Here is a 26159-nt window from a genome sequence, read left to right as displayed (position 1 = left end):
ACACACACACACACACACACACACACACACACACACACACACACACACACACACACACACACACACACACACAGTGCATAAGCACACACTATAACTAAAGACCAAGAACAAGTAAGTTCTTTTTGTTCTTAATTTTTCCCATGCTTCTGGGCTTTGCTGGTTGCTGCATGGGGCCAGGGAGGATTTTTTCCCTCCTTATTGCTGCAAGTGTCAAGGAATTTGCTTTGCCTTCCTCAGAAGCATTGGTGTTGGCTGCAGTCAAGGCTGGGGATTTTGACTGAGGTGTATCAATACTCCTGCAGAAGGCCTAAAACCCAAAGTTTCTAGGTTGGAAAGCCTTGCCCCTTTAACCAGGGTCAGACTGATCACCATATTTGGGATCAGGAAAGAATTTTATCGCATGGTTAGACTAGTACAGACTATGGGAGTTTAGCCTTCCTCCATAAGGGGGAGAAATGGTCCTCTTTCTTGGATCACTCAAGCACATTTTAACACTTGCAGGGGCAGGACATTGACAGCCCTCATCCCCCTGCTTTGACAGTGACAGGCTATGGTGTTTTTCATGTCTTTGGGCAATATGCTCTGTAGTTGTCCTGCAGGGTTGATTGCATAATTTTTATAATAGATTAGATATGAACTTGTATGGGATGCTCTGGATAGGGTTGATTCTACTTTGAGCAGAGGTTTGGACTAGAAGGCCTCTGAAGGTCCCTTCCAGCCCTACTTTTTACAATTCTATGATTTTGCTATACACATTTAATATTTCCTTAATATTTTGAGAATCTGCTTCATAGAGACCAGGGTCAGAACTATCATTAAATGTTTAAATAATTCAGGCTCATGCAGGAACGACAGAACCATCCCCCACAAAAAATACCATATCACTGAGTATTAACCTTCATTGATTCCAAAAGATGAACTCCAAGTTACAAAAGAGGACCTACAGCAAGTTCTACTATTAAGTGTTATATTCCAGCTCTGTAAATTTCCAGAAAATCTGCAGCACTGGAAAACATGGTGAGAAAGGGTGCATATAGGCATTCTAGCCTCTTGGCTGGGGAGCAACAAAGTTGATTCAAAGGAGAATTCTGTAGTCAGGGGGTGACTGGGAGCTGCTCCCTTGCTCCTCCCCTCCTCAGAGCAGATAAACTGTCTCCAGCTGATGCCTGGGGAAAGTGGGGGCGGGGGCAGGACAATCCCTGCCCCTGCTGCAGTCAGGATCCCAGTGGCTTGACCAGACATGGCCTGCCATTCCTTGGGTGAAGGCAGAACCAGGTTTCTTCTGCAAACAGCTGTATGCTAGCTAGCTCCTTGTGACAAAAGAAAGGCATTTTTCCCAGCACAAATGTAATACCAGTCCACACCCTTAAAGTAGCAGCTTCACATGCCAACACTTAAAACACTACCACAGTGTATAAAAAACACAGGAACAAGTGACTAGAGTGTTGATCTAAAGAACAGAAGAGCAGCAAGATCTTTGACAGTTTATGACAACTGCTGTGTTGTAATACAGAATGAAATCATAACCATAATATCTTACAGGTTGCAACCTGCAATAGCTGGAACCATTACTTGGGAGTGGGCAGTCCTTAGTAATTTTGTTCAAGAGCAGCTATAATGCCATTTGAGATGGTTCTGCATTACAGGTATATTAAAAATCCCCCTTGTTGAGGTAGATAGCCTGCTCATTTGAGAGAATATTGGGCATCCCATTATGCAATAAAAAGGAATTCAGAAATATAAGTGGAATCACTCATGCTAACAAAACTCCAGCTTTAGTCACAGTTAACTAAGCAATAATTGCAATTTTGATAGAATAGTAAAAATAAAATCCCTTCCAAACAATATAAAGCATTAACTTTACTTCACCATTTATATTCCTGGAAGAAACAAAGAGGCACAAACAAAACTATAAATTACTTCAGTATACAGAATATTGCACGCTGAACCCATTTCATGAAATCCTCAAGAACCAACAGGGATAAATACGTAATATGTTCTAGCACTTATAACAAAGTTCTCAAGAACTGCTCTCAGTTTCTCTGCTGGTCTGCAAGATTTGGAATTAGAAGCCATTATCAAACAATGTGACCCTTTTATATTACTTAATCCCTCATGTAAAGAAAAAAATGTGGGCCATATTTTTTAAAAGCCCAGCATCACTTTATGGAGCCATGATCGTGACAGAAAATGACAACTAAACATTGGATGCAAATCAAAATAGTCGCATATCATGGGGCTATGTGCAATAAAATACTCAAACGTGTAAAAGCCTGCATCTCTTGACTTTTAGGCACCTAGTCCCTGGAACAGAAGACATCTAGACTTCCTAAACATCTTTTGGGAAAGTCTGATACTTCAGAACAGTGATAAAAAAACCCAAAAACCTTCCATGCTAGGCAGGAGCTACCTGTAACTAACAATACAAAATGCTGAGGATGAGGGTGTATCTTAACCTCCACACCTCTTTGGAGTTTAGGCAGCACGTTGTTTCTGGATTCTAATCAGACTTTTGTGGAAGGTACCAGACTGCTCAGGCTGAGGCAGTTGCAGGCATGCAAAGAGGCAGGGATCCCAGACAACAAGGAACATTTTAAAATCAAACATGAAAACACCTATTGCACTTAGGCAACTCCAGGGTTAGGCATCAGCTGAGTGGGGATTTCTGAATCACAATTTTGTATTTAGATGCTTCGATCCCACATTAACCCTGCTTTAAACACCTAAGTCCTTTATTGGATCTAGCCCTAAGTACCTCAATGCTACTGCAAATTATGAAATTAGATGCCTTAATTCTCTGAGCTGGGCGTGAAATTCATTTCACATACAAATAAGAAGCCAAGCCTTTTGTAAGTCTAGCACTCTATGTGGATGTGTGTGTGTCAGGAATACCACAATACAACCCATAATCTTAATCCAGTAAAAGGAATGAATTATACAATTAATGGGAGGTCTGAGTAAAATTCAGGAACCCTGGCTATAATGAAAACCTGACAGGATTCCCATATGTTAACCCGACATGTAAAATATAAAATATGGCGGGCTCCAGACTTAACACAAAATTCTTTTAAGCTTTCCTTAAAATAAGCAAGGCAGGTGTTACCTGGTAGTCTAGGATGCTAAATCCAAGTCCCATGTTTCCTTTCTCCAATTCAATCTGCTGTACTTCTGTTTCCCACATTGCCAAAGGAGATCCTTGTACCTCCTCAGTATTCTGACCCATATCAGCCATTTTCAAATCAGGACCTTCCGTCTCTGAAGAACCAATGGCTTCACCAAGGTCTATGTGAGGCTAAAAAATGCGAAAAAAGAACCCATCCAAGCTCATGTATTAGCATTGCAAATCTAAAGGTTTATGAATTACCCCATGCCCAATTTCTGCCACGCACACCAAATCCAAGATGAAAGCTGAGACACTGCTGAGTATATGGAGGGTGTAAAACCACTCAAACACTGGATCCAGACCACAGGACCCAAAAAGTCTGACACCACTGCTCTAACCTGTGCCTTTAACCTAGAGACTATTTACAATAACAAAGCTTTCATGTATGCAGTAACTGAGCTCCTTATAAATGTCACTTATACAAGACTATTGATAAAGTTATTCCAGCCAGTGCATGCAGTGTGTCCTTCTGGATATGGCACTGGACTGGGACTCAGGCATCCTGGATTCTATGTCTAACTACTAGGTGCCTGCTAGGTGACCTTGGACTTCTCTGACCACCCTTTATGTGCTTCAGTTTCCCCTTCTGAAGAGGGAGCATAAAGATGCTGGCCCCTTAAGTAAAGCACTCAGAGATAATTTTTAAATTAAGATGAAGACCTTTTCCATGAGCTGAACCTCAGAGAGACTTAGACTGTCCAACTCTGGGAGACTGGGAAGCGCAGCTACTGGATGGCAGCAAACCATTTTCACCTTAACAGGCAATTCTTTTAAAATATTGACTACATCTTTGTGATTTTCACCAAGCAAAGATATTTCATTCACCTGCAAGGAAAAAAAAAGAAAGTAAAACAGAACATCTAGTACCATGATCAAGAACAGAAATGAGAAAAAACATTTTGGCATGAAAAAATACACAGAGTTAGATCATATCTAAAATAAGCTTTTAACATGATAGTCAAAAGTGGAATATGAACTTTTGGTCTCATCAAAACTTGTGGCCACTTCATAAAACTATCACAGGTTTAGCCATGAATGGGACCCTTTGCTGAGAGCTACACCCAACCCCAGTGCAATAGCAAATGAACTAATAGTAACAAACTGAGTGATATAACCAGACCTGTGTGGAGAGATGCACAGTGCACATGAGCAGGTAGTCCTCTGGTCTCCCACAAACATGAAAATCAAGTTCACATTTTGATTTTAAAGTGTTAATTTAAATCAACAACAAGAAAGTTTTCTTTTTACTGAATTCTGAATTTGTATACATTTCATGGGTTGCCATCGAAAAATGGGCTGCCATGAAAAATAATCAATCACACTTATTTTGTTGGAACTGTATGTGACAAGATATACAACATGCAAAAGAACATTCAATGTGAGAAGTAAGCCACCTTCAAGAAAGAAAGAAACAAAGTAGGAATAATCTCTTACTTCCAACAGCTCATCTCCACTAAAAAGCTTGCCACTTCGTCCAACTGGTCCCTCCGGTAGAACAGATCGGATGAAATGATGTCCTACTGTAGCTTCCAAGCTTATCCCTAACCCACTATTTTCACTAGATTTGCTAACTTCAGCCACCTAAAAAGATTTAAAAAAACTTATTTTAATATGTTTTAATATTAAAACATATTTATTTCTTATGCACAATCACATAAGATAGACTAAAAACTTTATAAGTGAAATCTCAGAATTTTGTCAGAAGTATTAGCATTTAAGTTACAAGTTCAAGCATTTAAAAAAGCATCCATGCTTATCAGCTTTCTATACCCACACAAGATAGCAGTATCATAATAAAAGTTAAATGGAAACAGCCAATTGTGACTCCCTATGCTATTTTCTAAAAGAACCAAGTAAGCTGGTAACAAAGCCTATCAGTAGACAAAAAGTATCCAGACAGAACTGCAAATAAACGGGATGACGATTAAATATCAAAGGGCTCAATCCATCAAATGTTATGCAGCCACAAAGGCTAATAATACAGTATTTTGTAAAACAATGTCTTTATACAATATCCATGAATTCACAATTAAGTATTCCACATAATCCCTCCCCCACCATGAGAGCTCTCAAGCAGAGAGCCAGCATATTTGATCTGATGATGCAGTTTACTTCCCAGAAGGTACATATACATGTAAGCTTTACTGCGGAGCTGACTAATTAGTTCCAAAGTAAATTGTCACCATCTACATGTGTGCCAGTATTAGGGTGCACTAAATTAACTCTGCTGTACAACAGTACTGTCAGGGACGGTACTATCTTATGGCAGAGTACTTACCTGCACTGCAACGATGTGTAGACAGGGACAGAGGCTTGCTGGGACACAAGAGTGCTAATGTGCAGGGGATGCCTGCAGCCTAACCCTGTACTTTAGCACTTGTGCTACAGCCAGTCTCTCTACCACCTGACACTGCCACCCAGAGCCTGGAGCCGACACTGCACCCAGGAGTTTGTCACACTGCCTTAATGGTACATGTAGGTGCACCAAGAGTGTGGTAGGCCAGCTCTGCCAAACAGTAAATGGGGAGGGAGGGATGAGCTCTTTTGGGTTAGTATAGCAGAAACAAAACACCTGGGGTCCATGAAGCATAGAAATTGAAGTTCTGCCTAACCCTACAGTCTTCTTCTCACGTCCTCATTATTAACGAGACGTCTTTCTAGAATCATGCACAAGCAATGGCTCTTTCCATTGCTGCAGTAAGGTCCTCATTTGTACAGGTCTCACCAAGGAGTCAGCAAATGAGCATGTGCACCATGGCCTGCACATCACTACTTTCGCACATATTCATGTCATTACAGTAGCCCCATGTGATCATGTTTGTTTTGGATCTCCTGGTTTGTGTTTGCACATGGTTCAGGCATCACTGTATTCACCAGTCTGTATCAGCCCCTCTGGAAATATCCCCTGGGGTTCCAGGTCCATTTCAAGGCATCCGATTGCACATAATCTTTACTTTCACAATTTTAGTCAAGCTCTGTCACCTTTTATGTCCAAGGGTAAAGCACTAGTTATAAAACTCTTTTGCGCTTTAAGCCGTTTTATTACTTCTGTATGACCATAGAGTGGATGTCTGGAATCTTCCATCTGTTGTGATCTTTCTCTTTGGTTCACTGCATTTCTGCTGATATCAGGTGGTGCAATGCAAGCCAGTAAGTACAGGTTATCCTTGGGACCAGTGCCAGGCACAGCCTGAGCCCAGCACCAGGAAGTCTGGTGCTGCTGCTAGCCCCAGGCAGCACACATCCCGCACACAGATCCAGGGGCCTGCACTCCCAGAAGGAGTCATGCAGCACTGGGAGAGCAGGTTGAGCTCCATGGGGCTGGTGCAGCCACTCAGAGCACAGCCCTGGCTCTCCCCACCTCCTGCCACTGGGCTGCACTCCAAGCGACTCTGCCAGCCCCATGGAACTCAGTCCAGCGGTGGCAGATGGCAGGAGAGCCAGTGGTGAAGCCGCTCAGAGCGCAGCTGGGCCGAGCTCTGTGGAGCTGGTGGAGCTGGTTGGAGTCCAACCCACTGGCGAGAGGCAGGGAAGAGCCAGGGCTGCACTCTGAGTGGCTCCCCCAGCCCCATGGAGTTCAAAACACATTGAAACAGCTTCAAAACAAAACACTTGTCGAAATTTTGCACAGCCCTAATATGCACATAAACATAAAAAACTAAGCATAGTGAATGTTATAGCTAAACAAAACCAAGAACATTTAACAACAATGGTTAGGCTATACATACCACAATTTCATAATTTGAACCCATAATCCTCTGCCATTTATTCTTCAGTGCTGCTTCCTCTGTGGAAGTTATCTGGAAACCTAAAATTGTATAAATATTGCTACAGTAAAAAAACCCTGACAGTTATTTTATTTATCTATCTTTAATAGGATACAAAGACTGTGTAAGATTCAAAGTATTCTGTAGTACTGAAAAAACTGTCGTATATTAGCTGAAAACATAACATGATTTTCACACCCAGGATTAGATTTACTGTAAGTGAACATCTACTACACTGGGAACCACCAGAGAAGGGGCCAGAAGGTAATTTTGCTGCAACAGCTTCAAGGTTCTACCTGCATCATACAAAATCATTGTGTATTATTAAACTGGGGAGATTACAGCTTAATGCACCTGTTCAATAGCCACCCATCCACACTAGATGTAGAAAAGAACTGAAAACTACAAGCAGCAGAGATGGCTGTTATGTGTCTGTGCAACTGCCATTTGGTCACATAAAGTAAGATGATATTCTGCCCAGAGTGTAGAACTCATAGCAAAATCCCTTTATGATATATGAATTTAACCTAATTTTGTATGTCTATTTTTTAACTGACACTGGCTCAAACATTATGTTAGCATCTATGTACCATCCGCTAGCTTTTCCATTTCGCATCTTATATGCACCACAAAGTGTCTTTCAACTCTGCTCTTCCAAGAAAATGCACTTCCAAAAAAAGATTTGTAGATCTCTGTTTGCTAATGTAAAATGAAAATTCCTAGTAGCAAGATACAGTATAAAGTTATGAATATATACTTCCCCAACCCCATGAAGACAATTTAAAAAGCTAGATGCAAAAACTGAGAAAAATTATGGAATATATGACCTATACTCATATATTCAAAGTAGCCTCAGTCCAACCTTAAAATTTGTGTACACAATTTTGAATGGACAAATTATTTATATGCCTCAAATGTCTGAATTGCACATATGAGCAGACTCTGTGGGGGGTGGGGGGAAAGGGGTGTATGTGGGTACACACACCTGTTCACTAATTAAATATCTAAGGTCCTGATCCTGCAACCGCACCTCATAAGAGACCTCTTGTGTGCATTTAAAGGAATTTCCATCTTTAGAGTCCAAGTACCCAATCTGCATACATGAACTTAAGATTTTATGCTCTCAAAATTGTGAGCACAAATTTAGAAACTATATCTTTGAAACTCTGGTCCCTAGAGGGCAGTGGAAGAATGCAAGTCCTCAACTCAAATTTTCTTCTTCCAAAAAACTAAATGTGAAATAGATGAAGAAAAACAAAGGGGTGATTTCAAAAGGAGGGAAGGAAAGGAATGATGCTGTGAGAAAGACAGTGACATGCTAGGCAAGGCAGTGTACTAAGTGACTTAATATAATTGAAAATTTAACTGGAAACTAAAACTACAGAGAAATTGCAGCTTTCTATTGCTCCTTTATTTCTGATTTGATAGTAGGAAAGGAAACTGAAGATATCACCATTAAATTAAAATCAAAATTAACAGTCTTAACAGAAACATCTTTATTAAAGCTACAAGGATTGAGGTTAGCACAAAATGATCAAAACCAAATTCTTCAATTAGAAGTACATGATGACAAACTGGGTGCGTCTACATGAAATATTTTACTGTGAAGTAGTGCAGTTTACTGTGCAGTAAGCATGTACATCTACATGTGCACATGCTTACTGCACACTAAATCTCACTAATTACGAGTAAATTTGCTACCTGAAAATGCAAGTAGCAAATTTACTTGCAATTACTAACTACTCAATAGTGCTCGTGTAGACGCCTGACTGGGAGCAAATCTGCTTCTGGTCAGCCAGCCACCAGGGGAAAGGAGATTGTTCCCTGCCCCTGGGAGCTGCCCATTTCCAGGGTAGCTTCCACTATCAAAGCCTAGGAGGGGACTATGTCCCCCTGCCTTGGCAGCAGGGAGCTCCAAGACCCCCACTCTGAGATCACAATCGGGGAGCAGGGACTAGGAGTTCCTTATCTCCCAGCACTAGCTCTGTAACAGTCATGGGGCTCAGCCAGGGAGATCCTTACCTCTTGGGGCTCGGCCTGAAATAAGGATCTCCCAGGCCGAGCCCCGCTGTCATGGAGCTAGTGCTGGGAGATAAGGATCTCCTAGGGCAAGCCCCAGTGTTATGGAGCTCAGGCTGGGAGATAAGGATCTCCCAGTGCTGGCCCCATGGTCGTGGAGCTGGCGCTGGGAGCTCCCTGCTGATGGGAGCTGGAGAGCCTGTTCCCCACTCCATGAGCATGGAGTTGGGCAGAGAACAGGTTGGAAAGCCTGTTCCCCACCCAGCTCCACACTCATGGAGCTGAGCAGTAAACAAGCTCTCCGGCCTATTCCGCACCCATCTCCACAACTGCAGAGCTAAGCAGGCAACAGGCTCTCCAGTGCCCACCCCGCCATCATGGATCAGGGGCTGGGAATTGTCTCAGTCGGGGGCAGGTCCCAGCCCCATGCCCCAGTCAGACAACTGAAGCAAGGGGCTTGGAAAAAAGCTGCAGGGGTGGGGCAGGTTCCAGCCCCCTACCCTGATCTGCCAATGGGACAGCTAGCAGCAAGCCCCCAGTGGGTGGGGAATCCCTGCCCAGCCAGGGGCTCGCTGCTAGCTGCACCATAGGCAGATTGGGGCAGAGGGCTGGGACCTGCCTCTCCCCTGCAGCTCTTTCCAAGTCCCCGCTGATACACAAGATGGTGAAGTCTGTTGGAGTGCAGTAATTAGCACGCTTCAGCAGACTTGATTAATCAAGGTTGCTCAGACAAACTGTAATTACAGTTTGTCAAAGCAGCCTCACTGCTCATATATAGGTGCCCTTAAAGAAAAAATACGGCAATTTTTTTAAATACGTACTGGCACTCAAGTTTGAAAATATTAGTCCAAGATGATATGCGACTAAAGCATTTGAGGAGAGTCTCTTTAAAACCAATAATTTCCTCATCTTTCTAAAATCCTGAAAAATGGTTGACAGACTACTCAAAACGAATTAAATTAGAAAACAGCCATGGTACTGTTTTCAGCTGCTATCTGTGGCTGGAACTGATAGAATACTTAGGGCCCCTCCAGATGTGTAGACATCCATGTCACACGTTCATGGCAGGAGGCATGACTGCGGGGTCACATATCAGATCCCATCATGGCTTGCCAGTGAAGGGAGAGCCCAGGATCATGATTCCAGGCTCTTCCTGCCCTGGCAAGTAACAAACTGACAGGGCTCCCAGATGCAGAGGCACCCCAGATGTCCCCACAGCTGGGAGTCCTGTCAGCTGATGCAGGCTCCCAGCCATGGGGGTCCTATGGGGGTTCCTCAGGGGTCCCAGCAGCTAGGAACCTACTGCTGATGCAGGCTTCCAGCTGCAAGGAGACACCAAGCATCCCCATGGCTGGGAGCCTGCAGCTGATGTGGGCTCCCAGTCACAGGAGCACTCTAAGCTCGTTAATCACATCTGAAGTTGAACATGTGGCAGGGACCTTACATTAACATCAAGAACTATGAGAGTGTGGTATTTGATGATGTATCATTATATAGTACATGACTATTATACAAACATGGCAATCTAAGTGGTAGAGTAAGTGCAAGTTAGAAAAGAAAAATTCTGGGACAGAAAACAGTAAAGTCAGAAATTTCCAACGAGAAAGAAGTAGCTCCATTTCAAACACTGTTAGAGAACAGACATATATAAATACATTTGGAGAACACGCTATAGGGAAATCTATTAGAAGAATTAAGAAACCTGAGATAGGACTTGGATAGTCACAAAGAGTTGGAATCATTATGGGCATTGTCACGGGGGCACTCGGGTGCCCCGTGCCTAAGTAGGGATTAGGGCCTCTGCTAATTGCCAGGGCAGCTCAGGTGCGGGTTGCTAGAGCAACCAGGTTGGTCAGGTGACCAGAAGGGGGCAGGGCTGGGCCCTTATAAACAGCCAGGCCGAAGCCTGGCTAGCACTTCCCTTCTGGCAGCCTGAGGGGTAAGTGCTCTGCAGGAGGGCTAAACTGAGCAGTGCAGCCTGAGCACATAGAGGGCAGCATTATGGTGAAGGCAGAGAGAAGCCTGACCGGGAGGCTTTGGCCAGAGAGCCAAGCTGGCCTGGACTTTATGTGGTAGCTGGTAGGCTTATTGTTTTGGTATAGCCAGTAGGCCTAATGTTTTGTTACAGCCGGGTGGGCTTATGGTTCTGTTGTGTATATCCACCGGAGGACCAGGTGAGGCTGTAGGGTTGTGAGGAGGCCTCACGGGAGCTCCCCAGTAGTCTGGGGGTTCCTGGGTGCCCTGTTTGGGGCACAGAGCAGTGCCTGAAGGCATGGTAGCTTGGCACCAGGGTGGTGCGGTGTGTGGGGTTGAGACCCCAGCCCGAGAGGGCAGTACTCGGCCCAGTGAGGGCATAGGACCCCGAGAAGGGTCAGGGGGCCAGGCACGGCTGCGTGCCACCTGAGCCCCAACGCCGGTGAAAGCCCGAGACAGGGCTGGCGTGTAGGCCCGGAGAGAGCCAAGGGTGCGAGTAGCGCGGGAACAGGCCTGGAGAGAGCCAAGGGCGTGAGTAGCGCGGAACAGGCCCCAGCAAGGGTGAGAGCGTGAGAAGTGCGTGGTAGAGACCCCAGGGAAGGCCAGCTCGCAAGAGTGAAGCCCAGGGAGGGCTAGCATAAGTTTGGAGCGGCACCGGTTTTGTATAGACGCCCCGGGGAAGGGCGAGCGCACAGTTAAGAGTCCCAGAGAGGGGCAGGCGCGCGAGGGAAGCCTGGAGGGGGCGGACGTGTGGATCAGGGACAGGTGGCAAAGGGCACGGGAACAGGAGCCCGGCGAGGGCAATAGCACCAGGGCACGGGACACGCGGATAACGCCCATAGAAGGGCGAGTACACCCGGGAACCCCGAGAAGAGCAGGGGCCAGCGTGGGAACCAAAGTAGGGCGGGCGCCGGTGAAGGCCCGAGACAGGGCTGGCGGCATTGATCGCCCGAAGGAGGGTGATCACGCAGGTACGAGCCCGGAGAGGACCGGGTGTGCGAGACAGGGCCCAGAGAGGGTAGGACCAGCCCGGAGAGGGCGAGGGATCATCTGAGGTCTTAGGGACCTAAGAACATCCGGGACAACTGCAAGGCTTGGGGCGTGCTAAAGGGGAGGTAGGAGGCATGCATAGCCCATAAGGCTGGGGGTGCACCAAGTCACCCATAGAGATCAGGAGATCAAAGGCAGCCTCCCATATAGAACTACATAAGATCAAAGACGTGGCGGGCGAGAAAAAGAGGGTGCTGGATCTCCTAATTGGCACAGCAAGGGGGTGCTAGCGGGATCACGGCCGCTCGTAGGCCCCACCCCATGACAGGCATTTATAGATATGCTCTGGGAGATGGGGACGGGTGGGGGGTGGGAGAGGGGACACTTTAATTAGTGCAGCTCCAAGAGCTGCATTAATTAAAAGCACCTGTTGAAAAATGGTGGTGGGACACTTTGAACTAAAGCTCATTGAACTAGCTTTAGTTTAATGCACTCTGCCACCATTTTTCAGTGCAGGGACACACACATGATGCTGGAGTCTCCTGGAGTGTGGTGATTACCATGCTCCAGCAGATATGATTAATCGAGTCTACTCTGATTTGCTGTAATTACAGTGCATCAGAGCAGCCTCTCTGCACATGTATAGGAGCCCATTATTATTTTTAAACACAATGGTGGGGAAGATGAACCAAAACCAAATGATTACTACTTGACACAAAAAAAGTTATGGTAAAATCCAACTACTTCATTTGTTGTCTTTAGCAAGTAGATGTTTAGTTAAATTAATTTCAAGTGTATCTACGAGAAACCTGATTTTATTCCACCTATTAGGTGCGTAAGTACCCTTAGGCACCTAAATGCAATTCTACTGCTCCCTGCTCAAGTCCCTAAAAATTCATAATATACATATTTTTTTAACATATAATCATCTACCCCTTAAGACAGAGTAAAAAAAAGCAGCAAGAAAGAGGACCCAATCATATTTTGTATTAACTATCTTTCAGGGATTCAAGGTGGAAGAGAATCATGCTTGGGTGCATAAGTCCACTTATACACCTAATACCTGGACTAGAATCTGACCCTAAGCTTCAATGCCAATACTTGTTTTGAAACAATCAGAATTTTTAAATATTCTTCTGACTGTAGCTAACTCCATTTTCTACCTGCATATCTTGACACAAATACTTTACTTGAGACTTGGGATCCATACAGAAAGCTTGGTTTTTGTGTAAGCACAGACCAGAGAGAGCATTTTCACAGAAAAAATACTGTTGAACATTATTAAGAACCTGATTCTTGCTGTTTAATGTCCTCTTTGATGTTTACTGTACTGGCAATGCATGCCAGTGATGAAGATCCCTGCTCGCTTTCACAAGGTTCTGGAAAAGAAGAATACCCTTAGACATTTTGTGCATTTTAATATTCATCAAGACATCTGTCTCCAGTTTTTACTGGAGTTGGGACAGCACAATTCTTTGTAGGTTATGGTTCCATCCTACAGGGGTAAGGGAAGTGTTAGGAGGAAATGCTTTATTTTTAAAAGAAGTTCTCTTTTTGTAGTACTATGCTTTTTATGACAAGTTTCCTATTTTAAAGGGAAAATGGTGCTCAATTGTATTCTGCTATTTGTAAGGTTGTGTGTGCTGGCCATTCTGCAATATATCTATTAACTCAGTTTTTATTTCTGGGTGATATTAAAGATGATAACAGTGATCTACAACAGTGATGCTCAATCCATTCAGCCCTATGAGTGGTATGGGACAGGTCTGAGAGCCCGATCCTGTACATGGGGTCAGTCTGAAGCTGAATTTTGGCTGTAGAGCTACCCAGTATGCTAACCCAATCCCACAGGCCATGATTTGGCCATAGAGTGACCCCTCACCCTGGATCAATCCTGTAATCATCATCCCAGCCCAATGGCCTCCCTTTGGGTCTAGAAATTTGGCATTAGAGAACAGCAATTAATGCTACTACAGCACCCTAGCTCCCAAATTTCCAGACCTGTGTAGAGATCCAAGATCTGGATGACAGCTCCATGGGACAGATCTAATCTACAGGCCAGAGGCTGAGAACCACCAATCCATAAGTAGGAACCTACTCAAATTGTAACTTTGTGCATTTTGCAGAAATCACGAAATCAAATGATGTCTGCGAAATCTGGGGAGAGGGGAACTAAATAAAAATAAAATGCTGCCTCCCAAGTGGGAGTCAACAGACCTCATGGCTGCTGTGGCCCAGCTGTGCAGCTTGACAGAGGACAAGAGGGGAGGGAGAGCTGCCAGCATGAAGGGGAGCAGGCAAGATGGCTGCTGTCCCTGCCCCTGACTGGCTGAGAGGGCTGCCTGTCATGTGGTCCCACCCATCTCAGCAAAGCAGCAGAGACACAGGGTCACATAATGGACAGCCCTCAATCAATGAGTAGTGACAGGCAAGGCCACTGGGTCCCTTGACCAGCAGCATGGGGGTGGGGGGAGGGCCTGCCATGATAAGCCCACAAAAATGGTGTCCAGCCCCATGATCTGCCAGTGAAATCGGCTGCCTGCTTTCTCAATTTGCGTAGACCCCTATATATAACACCACTTATTCTTTCAAACCGAGCTATTGGACAGGCTTTCTGCCAAAAGTACTACTATGACAGTAAATATTAGGTGGGAGAACTCTTTCTTGCAGTCACAAGATTTGAACATCTCTGGGCAGGAGACACATTAATTTCTATGGAAGAGTCTAAGCTATGCAAGTTGATTCCTTTATAGTTTTATGTGAGTCTGAAAATAGTGAGAGAGAATACAATGAACAATTGCTCTTGCAAGATTTGCACAACTACAAGAGTACTTATGGTTTAATTTGTAAGTTGGGAATTCTGATAGCGATCAATGACTTGGTTTATTTGAAAAAATTCTTTATGTTCAGCCTGTGTGGACACTGTATGTACCCAAAACACTGATTTACTGATATATATCAAGATGTATATTTACAACATAATATTAACTGTTTGTATTAAAACCTTACTAATGTACCTGATGGCAACATTTGACAATGACATCTGATATGCATACACCTAATACACCTCATACACTGTATGAGATTGTCACCAGTCGTCTTTACCCAAACATCACTTTTTTTATCTTCAGCATTTCATGCAAGTAAAGTCTTCAAATGGCATGCAGAAATGCAGGGGGCTTCTGCTCATGGAAGAGGCTAAGTCTTTGCTTACTCTACTTGTGTCTGCTTGTATTCTCCATTCATACTTGAACAGGAGCAGGCCAATTCTGCACTCATCTGCCTTATACTATAAGCAAGGACTTTCAGGCTCAAAGCCTTATAACATATCAGCAAGAGTCTAGAACACTGGTTTACAACCTTTTCAGTCAGGGCACTCCTCCACCATTTTTTAAAATTTGGCAGCTCCCACAATTGAGAACCACTGTTGGTGCTGCCTCAATTTGGTGCTTCCCAAATGGGATTATTATACCCCTGGATAAAACACTGTCCACCTGGGAAGGGCTGTGGCATGTACATACACTCCTACTACATTAAGGATATGATCAGCCTAAAACAGGCAGAAGCTGACTCATGCTGTGTAGGCCCACCCAGTCCAGACCAGAAACAGAGATGTGCAGGTAGCACTATCCCATGTACCTCTGTTTCTGGGATGAGCACAGGAGGGGCTGAACTAGAAAGGGCTACAGCTGAGCAGCTCCATGTGCTTGAGGCTGATCACAGCCCTAATTCAGCTGGAATGTGTACAGGGCAGTTTTACCCAGTTGCTGCTGTGGCAGCCATGCCTGTATTGCAACACCCCTGATGAGGTTTCATGGCACCTATGGCCAGGTGCCATGATATTCCAGTTCAGAACCAGTGGTCTAGACAACTGACATCAAAATCTATTTTAGGAATGAACAAATAATGCTACTCCTTCTAAGCACTAATTAAAAATGCAAATAGCGATCCCTGGAAGAGCAGCATAGATAGTAGTACCAGAAAGGAATTTCACTCAACAATTCTATTGCCATTTTCTTTTCAGGCTATGCATTCAGTTTCCTTGAAGTAAAAGCAGTTCTAATTACCTTTATCAGTGCCATTATTCATTGTATGGAACATTATGTCCTTTTGAACAGCTGCACTGCTGTCCTCATGGGACTGAACGTGATTTTCCTGTTTTAGCCCTCTTCTGACCAAAGTGAGTCGAACTGTTTGTCCCGTGTGACGCAAAACCTCTACTGCCTGCTGGTTGGTAAAACCCTGAAGATTTGTCCCATCTACCTGCATGATTAAAAGGAGACTATTAACCAGAAAGCCACCAGATAGAGAAAAATACATTAAAGTATTCTCTGCCTCCAAGGTAACTTGCAAGTCACAAAGCAAGGTCATGAAAGGGGTAGATAATGGAGAAAAAACTCAATGGCTACTGTTGCATGGAATACATGAGACAGTTTTGACTATAATATCGCACAACTATTATCATCATAACAGCAATGAAGGTAGCAGGGCTGTAAGCAACAGCCAGTGTTTTTAATGTTTTGTTTCATACGCTGCTGGAAGCTAAAATAATGTATGCCTGATTTCTATATACTGATATATGTTTGTATAACTGTCTACACACTAGTGATCCTAACATCATTACTTATAGGTAGAAAATTTGAGGCAAGAGAGCCGAATATGGTCATCATCAGTGCTTATCTAATGGGGGTAGGTGATAAGGAAAGCAAAGGGAAACATTTCTTCTACCGTTCCATAAATATTTCTCTCTGTAAACAATATTTAAAAAATTTAAAATATCTTCTGTGTATATTAACTATTTAATCAGAGAATCACAGAAATCAAATGCAAGATATCCTACAACTTTCCCTTAGCCAGTCGAGCACTATTCATATAGTTAATCTATACTTGCTTATTCTAGTCCACAGTTTTAAGCAACTGCACTTCTATCTAGTCTGCCGTAAAGCTATTCTATCATTTAATAAACTTAATTTAATTTACTTCTCTGATACTCAGGCAAAGTATTCCTTTGCTCAGTTTTATTACTTCCAGAAATACACTCTTCCTCTTAAGCCCCAAATCCTAACCTATTTCTATGTCTCCTTGGTGTGTTTATCTTTCAAGTCCTTGCAGAGATATCATATCCCTTTACCCTAGTACTTGTTTGGCCTGCCTATCTATACAATACACATATTCCTTTATTTTAATCCTCCCTGCATGAAAAATCAATCCCTCCAGTCCCTTAATCATTTTTGCTGTCCTTCTCTGAACTTCTTCCAACTCTTCAGTGCTTGTCTAAATATAGTCTAAATAGAAAGTAATATAAAATGAGCTTGTACTATTAAACTTTTTCATGTTGAATTGAACCCTGTTATTTTCTTTTGTTCTTTCCTTTTTTTATGCCTCAAACTAACTCAGATCTTTCTGTAGTTGCAGATTCCAGAAAACTACTCAGATTTATTATATTTAGCTGTTTGTAACCCATATTTACACCACAGTAAAAACACACACATACACACACACACGTATGCCCACATATAAATTAGCTTCCTTCTACTATTTGCTTTACATGGAGCTAAGAGGGTAGTTCTGATATCTCCAAGATAAAAATAATTTATGCATTTGAATTCCAAATCCTACTACCCAATATTTCCAATCAAGAATCTTGAGAAATTTTCCAACCTGTTACCCACAGTTTTGTTGTTATAAAAGGGTCTTTTCTTTCTCAGAGAAGCTAAGAAACTTGCAGTGGGGTATAATTTTAGGTCTCGTTGAAATTACTTAACAAGTATTTGCTTTCTATGAGACCTAATGAATAAGATCTCTGCTTTCACTGGGCATGCTAAGAACTCTCTATTGCTAAAAGAAAACAAGTGTCACTGATCACTTTTTTTTTTTTTAAGGAACAGAGCCCTATTTATAAAACAAGCATCATCAAAAAGACAGTGTTATAAAACATTTAAACAAAACAAAAGAGCCATCATTTCCCACTAAATCTTCATCTGTTTTGATCAGTGCTATAAAGTAAACCCAATATTCCAACCCCCACACCCACCAAATTTGATTGTATTTCACATACAAGTTCAAATATACTGACGTCCACTTACAGCTATAATTTGATCTCCAACATGGATTCTACCATCATGTTCAACAGCGCTGCCTTTTGTAATACTTTTCACAAAGATACCTGAAGGCTCTGGGATTTAAAAACAAATTTATTATTTATTATTAAAGTTGTCTAAAAGATGTAATAATCTCCTACTCCCCCCCACCTCAAAGTAAAGTAAGTAAACATAACATAGACAAGAATTTCAGCCAATCAAACTTCCTCTCCCTTCCCTCCTGCCTTCCTTCATTAAGAGCAAAACTGGGTCATTTATAGTAAGCATTGAGCCTGGAAACCCAAAGAGCCAACTACTGATAAAGTCTGCCAGTCTGGGGAGCCAACTGTGACAAAAAAGTCAACATACTCCATCAAAATTTCCATGATACATAATTGCAAATTTGTTTGTTTTACTTCATGAGCAATTTCTGAGAGAGAGAGAAATATTTCATCTGAACTTCCAGCTAGTTCTCATTGTAAACTAATTATGCTTGCAGATGCAAAAAAAAAAACAAACAATACAAAAACAGCACTTTAAACTCAGCGCACTCCCACACTGAACCCAGCATATGCCCAGAAGAGGCACTGCATTAGATGGACCTGTCTCATCCAGCATATATATAGAATGCATCCAGCATATATATAGATTGGGTGCTTTCATGGGGCTTTTTTGGTGGTTTTATCAAATAGCTGATTGAACCAGCTTTAAATTAAAGCTCCAAAAAGCCACGCTGAAGCACGCAATATATACAGATACTGTGGAGACAGGCTGAACTAATGGGCTGCTTCTTTTGGTACTTTTTTTTCCCACATCTGTCAGCAGCCTAAGTGTCTTGCCATAGTTGCCTTAACTCATCCTGTAATACCTAAATAAGGCAAAAGGCAGCAATGGAGACCATGAGAACCAGAAAGGGTAGCAGAAGTATCCAGGATAAATACTGAAAGGGTGACAGTCCTCCAAAAGACAATTAATAGTTAACTAGTTATTGCGAGCAAAAATATGAGAGTAAGAAGTCAGAAGAGGGTTTAGGAAGGCAAAAGGTGTCAAGTATGGACTGTAGGGAGTTGGAGAAACCAACAGATATATGGGGCTATACACTGGGTTTATTAGCTGGGGACAGTTCAGGGCTGTGCAGAAAGTATAGGATTAATGCTTATGCACCATCATATTCTCAAACATTTGGGAATGATGCATGAGGCACCCATAATTTCTACTATTATTATTTCTGTTGTAATAATAATAATGTATTATTTATTTTCTTTATATGGATCAATCATAACATTTGGGATCATTTCTCTCAAATTCAGTTGAAATTATTAGAAATATAACTGTTGCATGTGAGCATTAGATTTTTGTTTAATTTAGGCAGCCCAATTTCATTTGCAGTTACACCAGTAAATAAATATGGAATAACCAAAACCAAGAGATAATCCAGATTTAGTATATACATACATGATTGGGAGCAGAAGTTGATTTAGTTTTTAAAAACAGCAGGTAAAACTGTTTTCATTATTAACCTACTTGCTGCAGAAATGCAAAAAAAATGTATTTACTTAAAGAAAAAAAAAGAGCAGCCATCTACCTGAAAAATAGCTGCATCAATTTATTTTGGAATTTTTTTAAAGAAGGCTTACGCTATAAGTTTGGCCAAGAATTATTATTTTTTAATTAATTCAATTTATAATCCCTAAATATGGGGTTTGTAATGGAACATACATCACATCTGTATCTCCCACTACAAAGATTTTAATTTTTTTTTATAACCATTAGAAAGTTTTTGCTCATAGATGCATATACTAGAGCATAAGTCAAATTTGTAATGCATACTAGCTAGTCTATGCTGAAAACTTCAGGATTTAACATTACCTGAAGTTTTGTCTCCAATGTAACCAGCAATAGTTATTCCTAATCCTTGGATGTTTTTAGTCAGCTCCACATCAAATTTCTCACCATCTTCATAGCTATCAACAGTCGTCTCTGCCTAAAAAAAAAAGTAATGAAAGAGTAAAGCTTCTTAAATGCAACTTCATTCCATGATGTTAAGCACTAAGGACAAATGTCAGAAACAAGCAATAACTTTTCTTCTGCTCCTGTCCTGGAATTCAGACAGTCATGCTACACAGATAATATTCCTCATCTGCTTATTACTGGGATCCTGCCACCCACTTTTCTAATCTCCCCAATACAGGTCTACAGACTGTGGAATTACTCGGTGAATAATAAATGACCGGTAGAGCTTTAAAAAATTGAACATCAAATGTCTTGCACATAATTTATACAACAGACGCTTTACACACTTCAGTGTATAGAATGGAGTTATTCTAGAACTCCTCTTTCAATCTGCTTTATGCAGATAACAAGAACCAATGTGCTAAATGTAAAATAACGAAGTATAAAGTTATATTTTTCTGCATTCACTTTTAAATAAGTGCCCAATAACTACTCAGATTTTTTTTCTGCTATATGTGCCAAGTGTAAAACATAATGAAATCTTTTTCTATTTAAACAATTATGTTTCCTGTTTTTAGCAAGCCTTGAAATTTCTATTTTAGAAGGTAGCAATTATACTTCCAGCAGCTAAATAATGACAATCACCACTAACACCCACTACAGTCCTCTATATAAAAGAATGCTTTGAGTAACAAATCATTTATTTATTGCTAACGGAAGTGCTATGATTACAACCGGAGAATGCATATTAAATACCTACCTCAACAATAACTGCCTTAGTATTAAAGAAATCAACTTGGAAAACTTAACTTCATTGCATTCAAGTATATAATTTCCACAAATTGGCTTTTTTGCTGCTGTTCAAAATAAAAATTCATTGGCTGGTGTATCTCAGCAGAGTTCTATTGACTTTGGTAAAACTATGCTGAGGTACAGCAGCTGAGGGTATGACTTCATTCCTTTATTGGAATAAATGAACAGATTTCTAGATGTTTATGAGTATGAGAAGAACATCTAATTCTGCTGCTCCAAAGCACATCTGCCCATCATATTAGAGGGTTATTTGGACCAGAGATAATAATGGTCCAGGATTACAGCCTGATAATTGCTTGCATCTGCGTGAGCTGATGAATTTCTGAAGGACAGATCTTTCCTAGGGGACATAGTGAGGAGTGCCAGTTCACTGGCATCATCCTCACTTCTTTCGCCTAAAGAAGGTTCTCTGGTCAAACTCTAAGGGTTAAATGTTGTTATGCATTAGAGAGGGAGAAGCCTAACATTATTATCAGCAGAGTTTCTCTGTCTGCACCTTCTCTAAAGAGAGAAATTTTGTGCAGGGATAGGCAGCTGTCCAAATACAGAATGACTTCTGTGAGAAGCTGTGTTGAAGGCACGAGAGAATATAAGAACATGGGGAAAGGTGAGGAGGGAGGTAAAACAGGTTTTTTTTCCATAATTTCATTGATAATAGAAAATACTAAAATAATGATGTTGTATCAGAGCTGCAACCATATCACATCACAACCAGAAAATCCTAAAGATAATCTGTTTTGATCCAGGAAGTCATGAGAATCAACTGCCCCTCTAAAACTTCTCCTTTGAAGATAAACAAAATTTTCAAGTTGGCTATTCATCCCTCTCTATAATACATTGTCTGCACACAAACTTCCCCGGAAGAATCTCATTTCAGTACATTGCATTTTCCAAAAAAATTTAAAGGGATAACATTCCAAGCTGGAACCATGGATCAAATAAGTTTCTGTTTCTCTCTGGGGATAAACAATAATTTCCTTCCCCAATTGTTTCAAGAAGACCTAATATGCATATTAAGAGGAACCTGCCCATCCCAACCACCAGTACTATTTCCTTACCTTGTTTGTCTTTTCGGGAACTATAAAATAATTAAGTTTTTGAGTAAGAAACTCTTAAATAAGAAAGACCATTTCAAGAGTTTGCCTCTAACCATTAATAAAACCATGTGGCTTGAAGTACTTTAAATAATTTGATATGCACAAGATTATCTCTAGACATAGTCACAGAAGCTAAAAATGACAATAATTTTTGAGTGCAAATAAGATATATTTTAGACAAAAAAAATGACCATTTCCTCTCTTTTATTTTATTCATCTACTTAAATGTGTCAATTTCTGTGCTCGTTATGGGATTGATTCTACCACACAAATATTAAGTAGTTTCTCAATTCATTACCGGGGAATGTTACAAAGCCAAAAAAAAGAATATTTGAATGTCCTATTTAAACAGCTATTTAGAGTACAGGCATTCCTCGATTTATGCAAGTTCTGTATGTGCGAATTCACTCTCATGCAATGACCCTTTTTATATCAAGAATTAACTATATGCAAGGTAAATTCACTCTTATGCCTTTGGTGTAGTGGAAGCCCACGGTCAGCTGCTTTGTGCAGGACATTGTGAGAGTGACGCACACCAAAATATAGTCTCCTGTGTGGATCTGTGCTCCTTGCTCGTTATCTGCAACACATTTCCATAGTTGCCATCCCCATTATGATACTGCCCTATGCTTGTGTGTACTGTCTGCTGTTGATGAGTACCAAAATTGTCTTGTAAAAGTGGTAGAAATGGGTCTGGGGGTCAGTACAGTCAAGATCTTGGAATGTATCCCTATTTGTTACATTGTAAAGTGGGTTCTCTTTATGCAAACTCAAGTTATACCCCATTTTCCAGGAACACATATACCGCATAAAGTGAGGGAATCCTGTACATATTGTGATACGTCTACTACAGCATGCCTCTTGAAGATGTGGTGATTTTCATTGTAACAACCAACTGGATAAGCAAATGGAACCTGGGAACTTGTTATAAATTAACAATCTATTTTACCTTTTTTCTATACAAACTCTTTGCTCCCCTGACACACTTTCATGATTTTAAGAGGGAATCAGTTAGGCATATGGATGGTCCTGGAGGCATCTGTAGACAGGTTTGCTTCTCAGGAAAGAGTGAAAGCAGTGGAGAAAAGTTGCAGTGTCGGAGCATCAGAGGAAAAATAAGGGGAGCAGCTGGCTGAATGGCTGGCATTTGGCTAGCAAATGAAGCTGTGCCAGGTGACCTAGGAAAGGACCTGCAGCTGTATGCCAGCTGGCATAGGAAAGGGTTGTCTGATGGAAAGTTGTGACAATCTGGAGATAAAGAAGTTTGCCTGGGGAAGAAGAGGAGAGGCCGGCAGGGAAAAGCGCTACAGATCCAGCTGGCGCAGCCAACAGAAAGGGTTGGAAAACACTGGGAGTTGTTGCAGCACCTGATCTTTCAGCTGTTCCCAAAACACTTCTGAAATTATTTGCATTATACATGTGCCTTCAAACTTGAATTCTAAAAGTCCTCTATGAACAAACTTCCCCAGCTGTAAGGGGGATCCTACCTTTTGCTTTTAGAATCCAGCTTTTCCTGTATACAGGCTGAAAACATGCCGGTTGTTGAAATATTGGTTTTTCAAAAAATAAATGAAAAGCTATCCAATTTCTGGAAAACATTTAACATATCTTACATATTTTGTTTTCATTTACCTGTTTCTCAGACACGGATGTTGGTATAGGGGTGCCTGGTGGGACTGCTGGTGGAGGTGGTTCCTCCATGGGACCTCTTGCAATGACCAGCTTCACTCGATTTCCACACTGTCTCAGAACTTGGGCCACCTGCTCACTACTCATGCCACTCAGATCTGTATCGCCAATTTTCAGAATATGGTCTCCACTGCATAACCTTCCATGCTAGATGAGCAAGTAACCAACCAGACATAACAGTAATTAAAAATACTAGCAAGTGCTCTTTCCCCTTTCCTAAACATATGAGCTGGAAGTCATGTGTGGGTTAGTTGTTTTAAAATATGAGAGCTGTGTGACTATGTGACTATAATTTTTTAATATCAGACCATATTTTAGCAGAGGGGGAAAGCATACACTCAATGTGAGACAAGTATGGCTTCATGTGTACCTAGCAATGTTTAGAACAAAAGAAGACATTCACTTGTACATGCAAAATCTGTGAAATTATGCAGCCTGCTTCCCCATATTTAGCACTTGCATGCATAGATGGGAATTTTCGCTTTGAAGTATCCACAACTGTGTGAAGATATGACCAAACACAAATGCATACATACCCTTCTTTAAACACCTGGTCCTTGGGCTTAATCATAATTTTAAAACAAAATAAATGTCTCATTTACTGTGGTATCTGTTAAGATTACACTGCTCTTAAGGCATTTTTTAATTTAGTCTCCTATTGCTTTCATTTTAAAATTCAAAAATACATCATATGAATTTAGTCCCCGTTAAAAGTAGTAAAATGGCACACATCTCAGGGAGTTGTTCGTAGCAGTGCAAGCTTCTAAACACTACCCTGTCTCTGTGCCTCAACGTTGTCCTGCACAGGCTGTTTTTATTAGTCAAAAGAATAGTAATTCTCCACACCCACTCAGTCACTGACTGTTACAGACACTTCTCCCCGGGAGCACCTACATGAGACACTAGTACGCAGTAGCACTGCTGGGCACTAACAGTGCAGTGATATTGCACAGTAGTAACGAGCTACTGCACAGTAGCATTGGGAAAAAACTGTGCAGCAATCGTGCTGTGCAATAATGCTGTGACTCCGCATTCATTTAGTAACTGCTTTTATGCAAGTACTAAATGACTACACAGTAACAACTACACAGTCGGCCACTCGTGTAGATGCAGCCCCTAGGAAAATAGACTGAGATCACCAAATTTGGATACAAAATTTTGGTCACTTTGTTTTGAATTGGAACTGAGGAAAGACTGTTTCTTAATACGAAATGCTCATCAGCACACAGCAGGAATGGTACTAGGTAACAGAGGAAATGGCTTAGAAGCCAAATTCTGTTTTTGGTATACAGCCTTAATCAGGATAATGCCACAATCTCTATTATACTATCATTGCTTTCTTTCAGCCTAGGTGGAAGAAAATTATTGTTCCTTCATGTTACACTGACAGACTTACATTAACTTTATACACTATGGTAAACAGTAAACAAGAAGTTGCTAGAATTAATTTACCTGATCAGCTACTCCTCCAGGAAGGATGGTTTTAACTATCACTCCTGTTGACTTTCCTCCCACTATCCCAAATCCCAGACCTGATCCATCATTCACCAATTCAATAGTTTCCACATGTTGCCAGTGGACCTGAAAGGAATAAATATAAGCTTGCAAAACATTAAACTAATGACTCACACATAGTATAACTTGTCACAAGCTAAGTGGATATTGGGTGCCTGTAATTACAGTGCATTGGAACAGACTCAGTTAATCGAGTCTGCTGGAGAGTGCTAATAAGCACACTCCAGCAGCCCCCACATTTTGTGTATTCAGTATGCCTGTGCTTCAAAATGGCAGCAGGGATGCTTTAACTAAAGCTCATTGAATGAGATTTTAGTTAAAGCATCTTCACCACCATTTTGAAGTACGGGACTCAAAATACACGAGATGCTGCAGGCACTTTTAGGTACAACAGCTCTCAGAGCCACTCTAATTAAAGCACCTCCCCCCATTCATCCCCAGAGCATGTATAAAGATGCCCCTTATTTCTAGGACAGTAGGATTAAAAGAATGATGAAGAGCTGCCATTGTTCTATTATCACTAGCTCAACTGAAATGGCAATGGACATTTCACAAGATACATTATTCATTCAATAGGCTAAATTTCCCCACTATGCATCTTCTCAATTAATTAGTTTACAGATCAATTTCTTAAGGGTCCTGATCAGCTCTGGGTGCTTTAAGGTCCCAGTAGGAATACTCAGCATCGATCAGGATTAGTGGCAGCATTAACTGTGACTGCTGCCTTGGGATGTTTGGAGGGGTTACGGCAGCAGCATCCAGAAGTCAACAACGCCCCTGTATGTAGCAGTTCCCCCATATGCCTGGCTGCATTATTATGCTTCTAAGAATCAAGACTCTATATCTCCTCTAATGTAAGTTTGTGGAAATCATGTGAGTGCACTGAAAAAGCCACTGTAAGCCCCAGATTTCAGCTGCAACTAAAAGAAGAACTGCAAGGGTGCCTGATTTAGGGAGCATTTTGACTCCATTTCCAGAGCAGCCTGGCAGCTATTCTAAATGGGGCACACGGCTATACCTCAAAAGTGAACATTCATCAACTAGAAATGGCAATAATAGACTATGCCAGCCAAGCCTCCACCTCAAAATTCCCCCACCC

General features: G+C 41.6%; 1 protein-coding gene across 13 annotated transcripts in view; it reads right to left on the bottom strand.

The window, feature by feature from the left end:
• The window catches only part of MPDZ (multiple PDZ domain crumbs cell polarity complex component), a 160769-nt gene that overhangs the window by 71001 nt on the left and 63609 nt on the right, over positions 1–26159 (bottom strand). For all 13 annotated transcript variants that reach the window (XM_019517589.1, XM_019517582.1, XM_019517586.1 and 10 more), the window contains exons 7-16: positions 24998–25126; positions 23489–23692; positions 19863–19977; positions 18000–18088; positions 15981–16176; positions 13203–13292; positions 6892–6971; positions 4598–4744; positions 3824–3988; positions 3104–3292 (exon numbers count right to left, since the gene is read on the bottom strand). In XM_019517589.1, the coding sequence (XP_019373134.1) occupies positions 3104–3292; positions 3824–3988; positions 4598–4744; positions 6892–6971; positions 13203–13292; positions 15981–16176; positions 18000–18088; positions 19863–19977; positions 23489–23692; positions 24998–25126 (1404 nt within the window). The remainder of the gene's footprint in view (positions 1–3103; positions 3293–3823; positions 3989–4597; positions 4745–6891; positions 6972–13202; positions 13293–15980; positions 16177–17999; positions 18089–19862; positions 19978–23488; positions 23693–24997; positions 25127–26159) is intronic.

Source organism: Gavialis gangeticus, unplaced genomic scaffold (assembly GCF_001723915.1).
Source record: "Gavialis gangeticus isolate Ggan-Ray unplaced genomic scaffold, GavGan_comp1, whole genome shotgun sequence".
NCBI classification, from domain to species: domain Eukaryota; kingdom Metazoa; phylum Chordata; order Crocodylia; family Gavialidae; genus Gavialis; species Gavialis gangeticus.
Note: the sequence above shows the minus strand (reverse complement) of the source record. Positions and strands in the feature narration are given on the sequence as shown.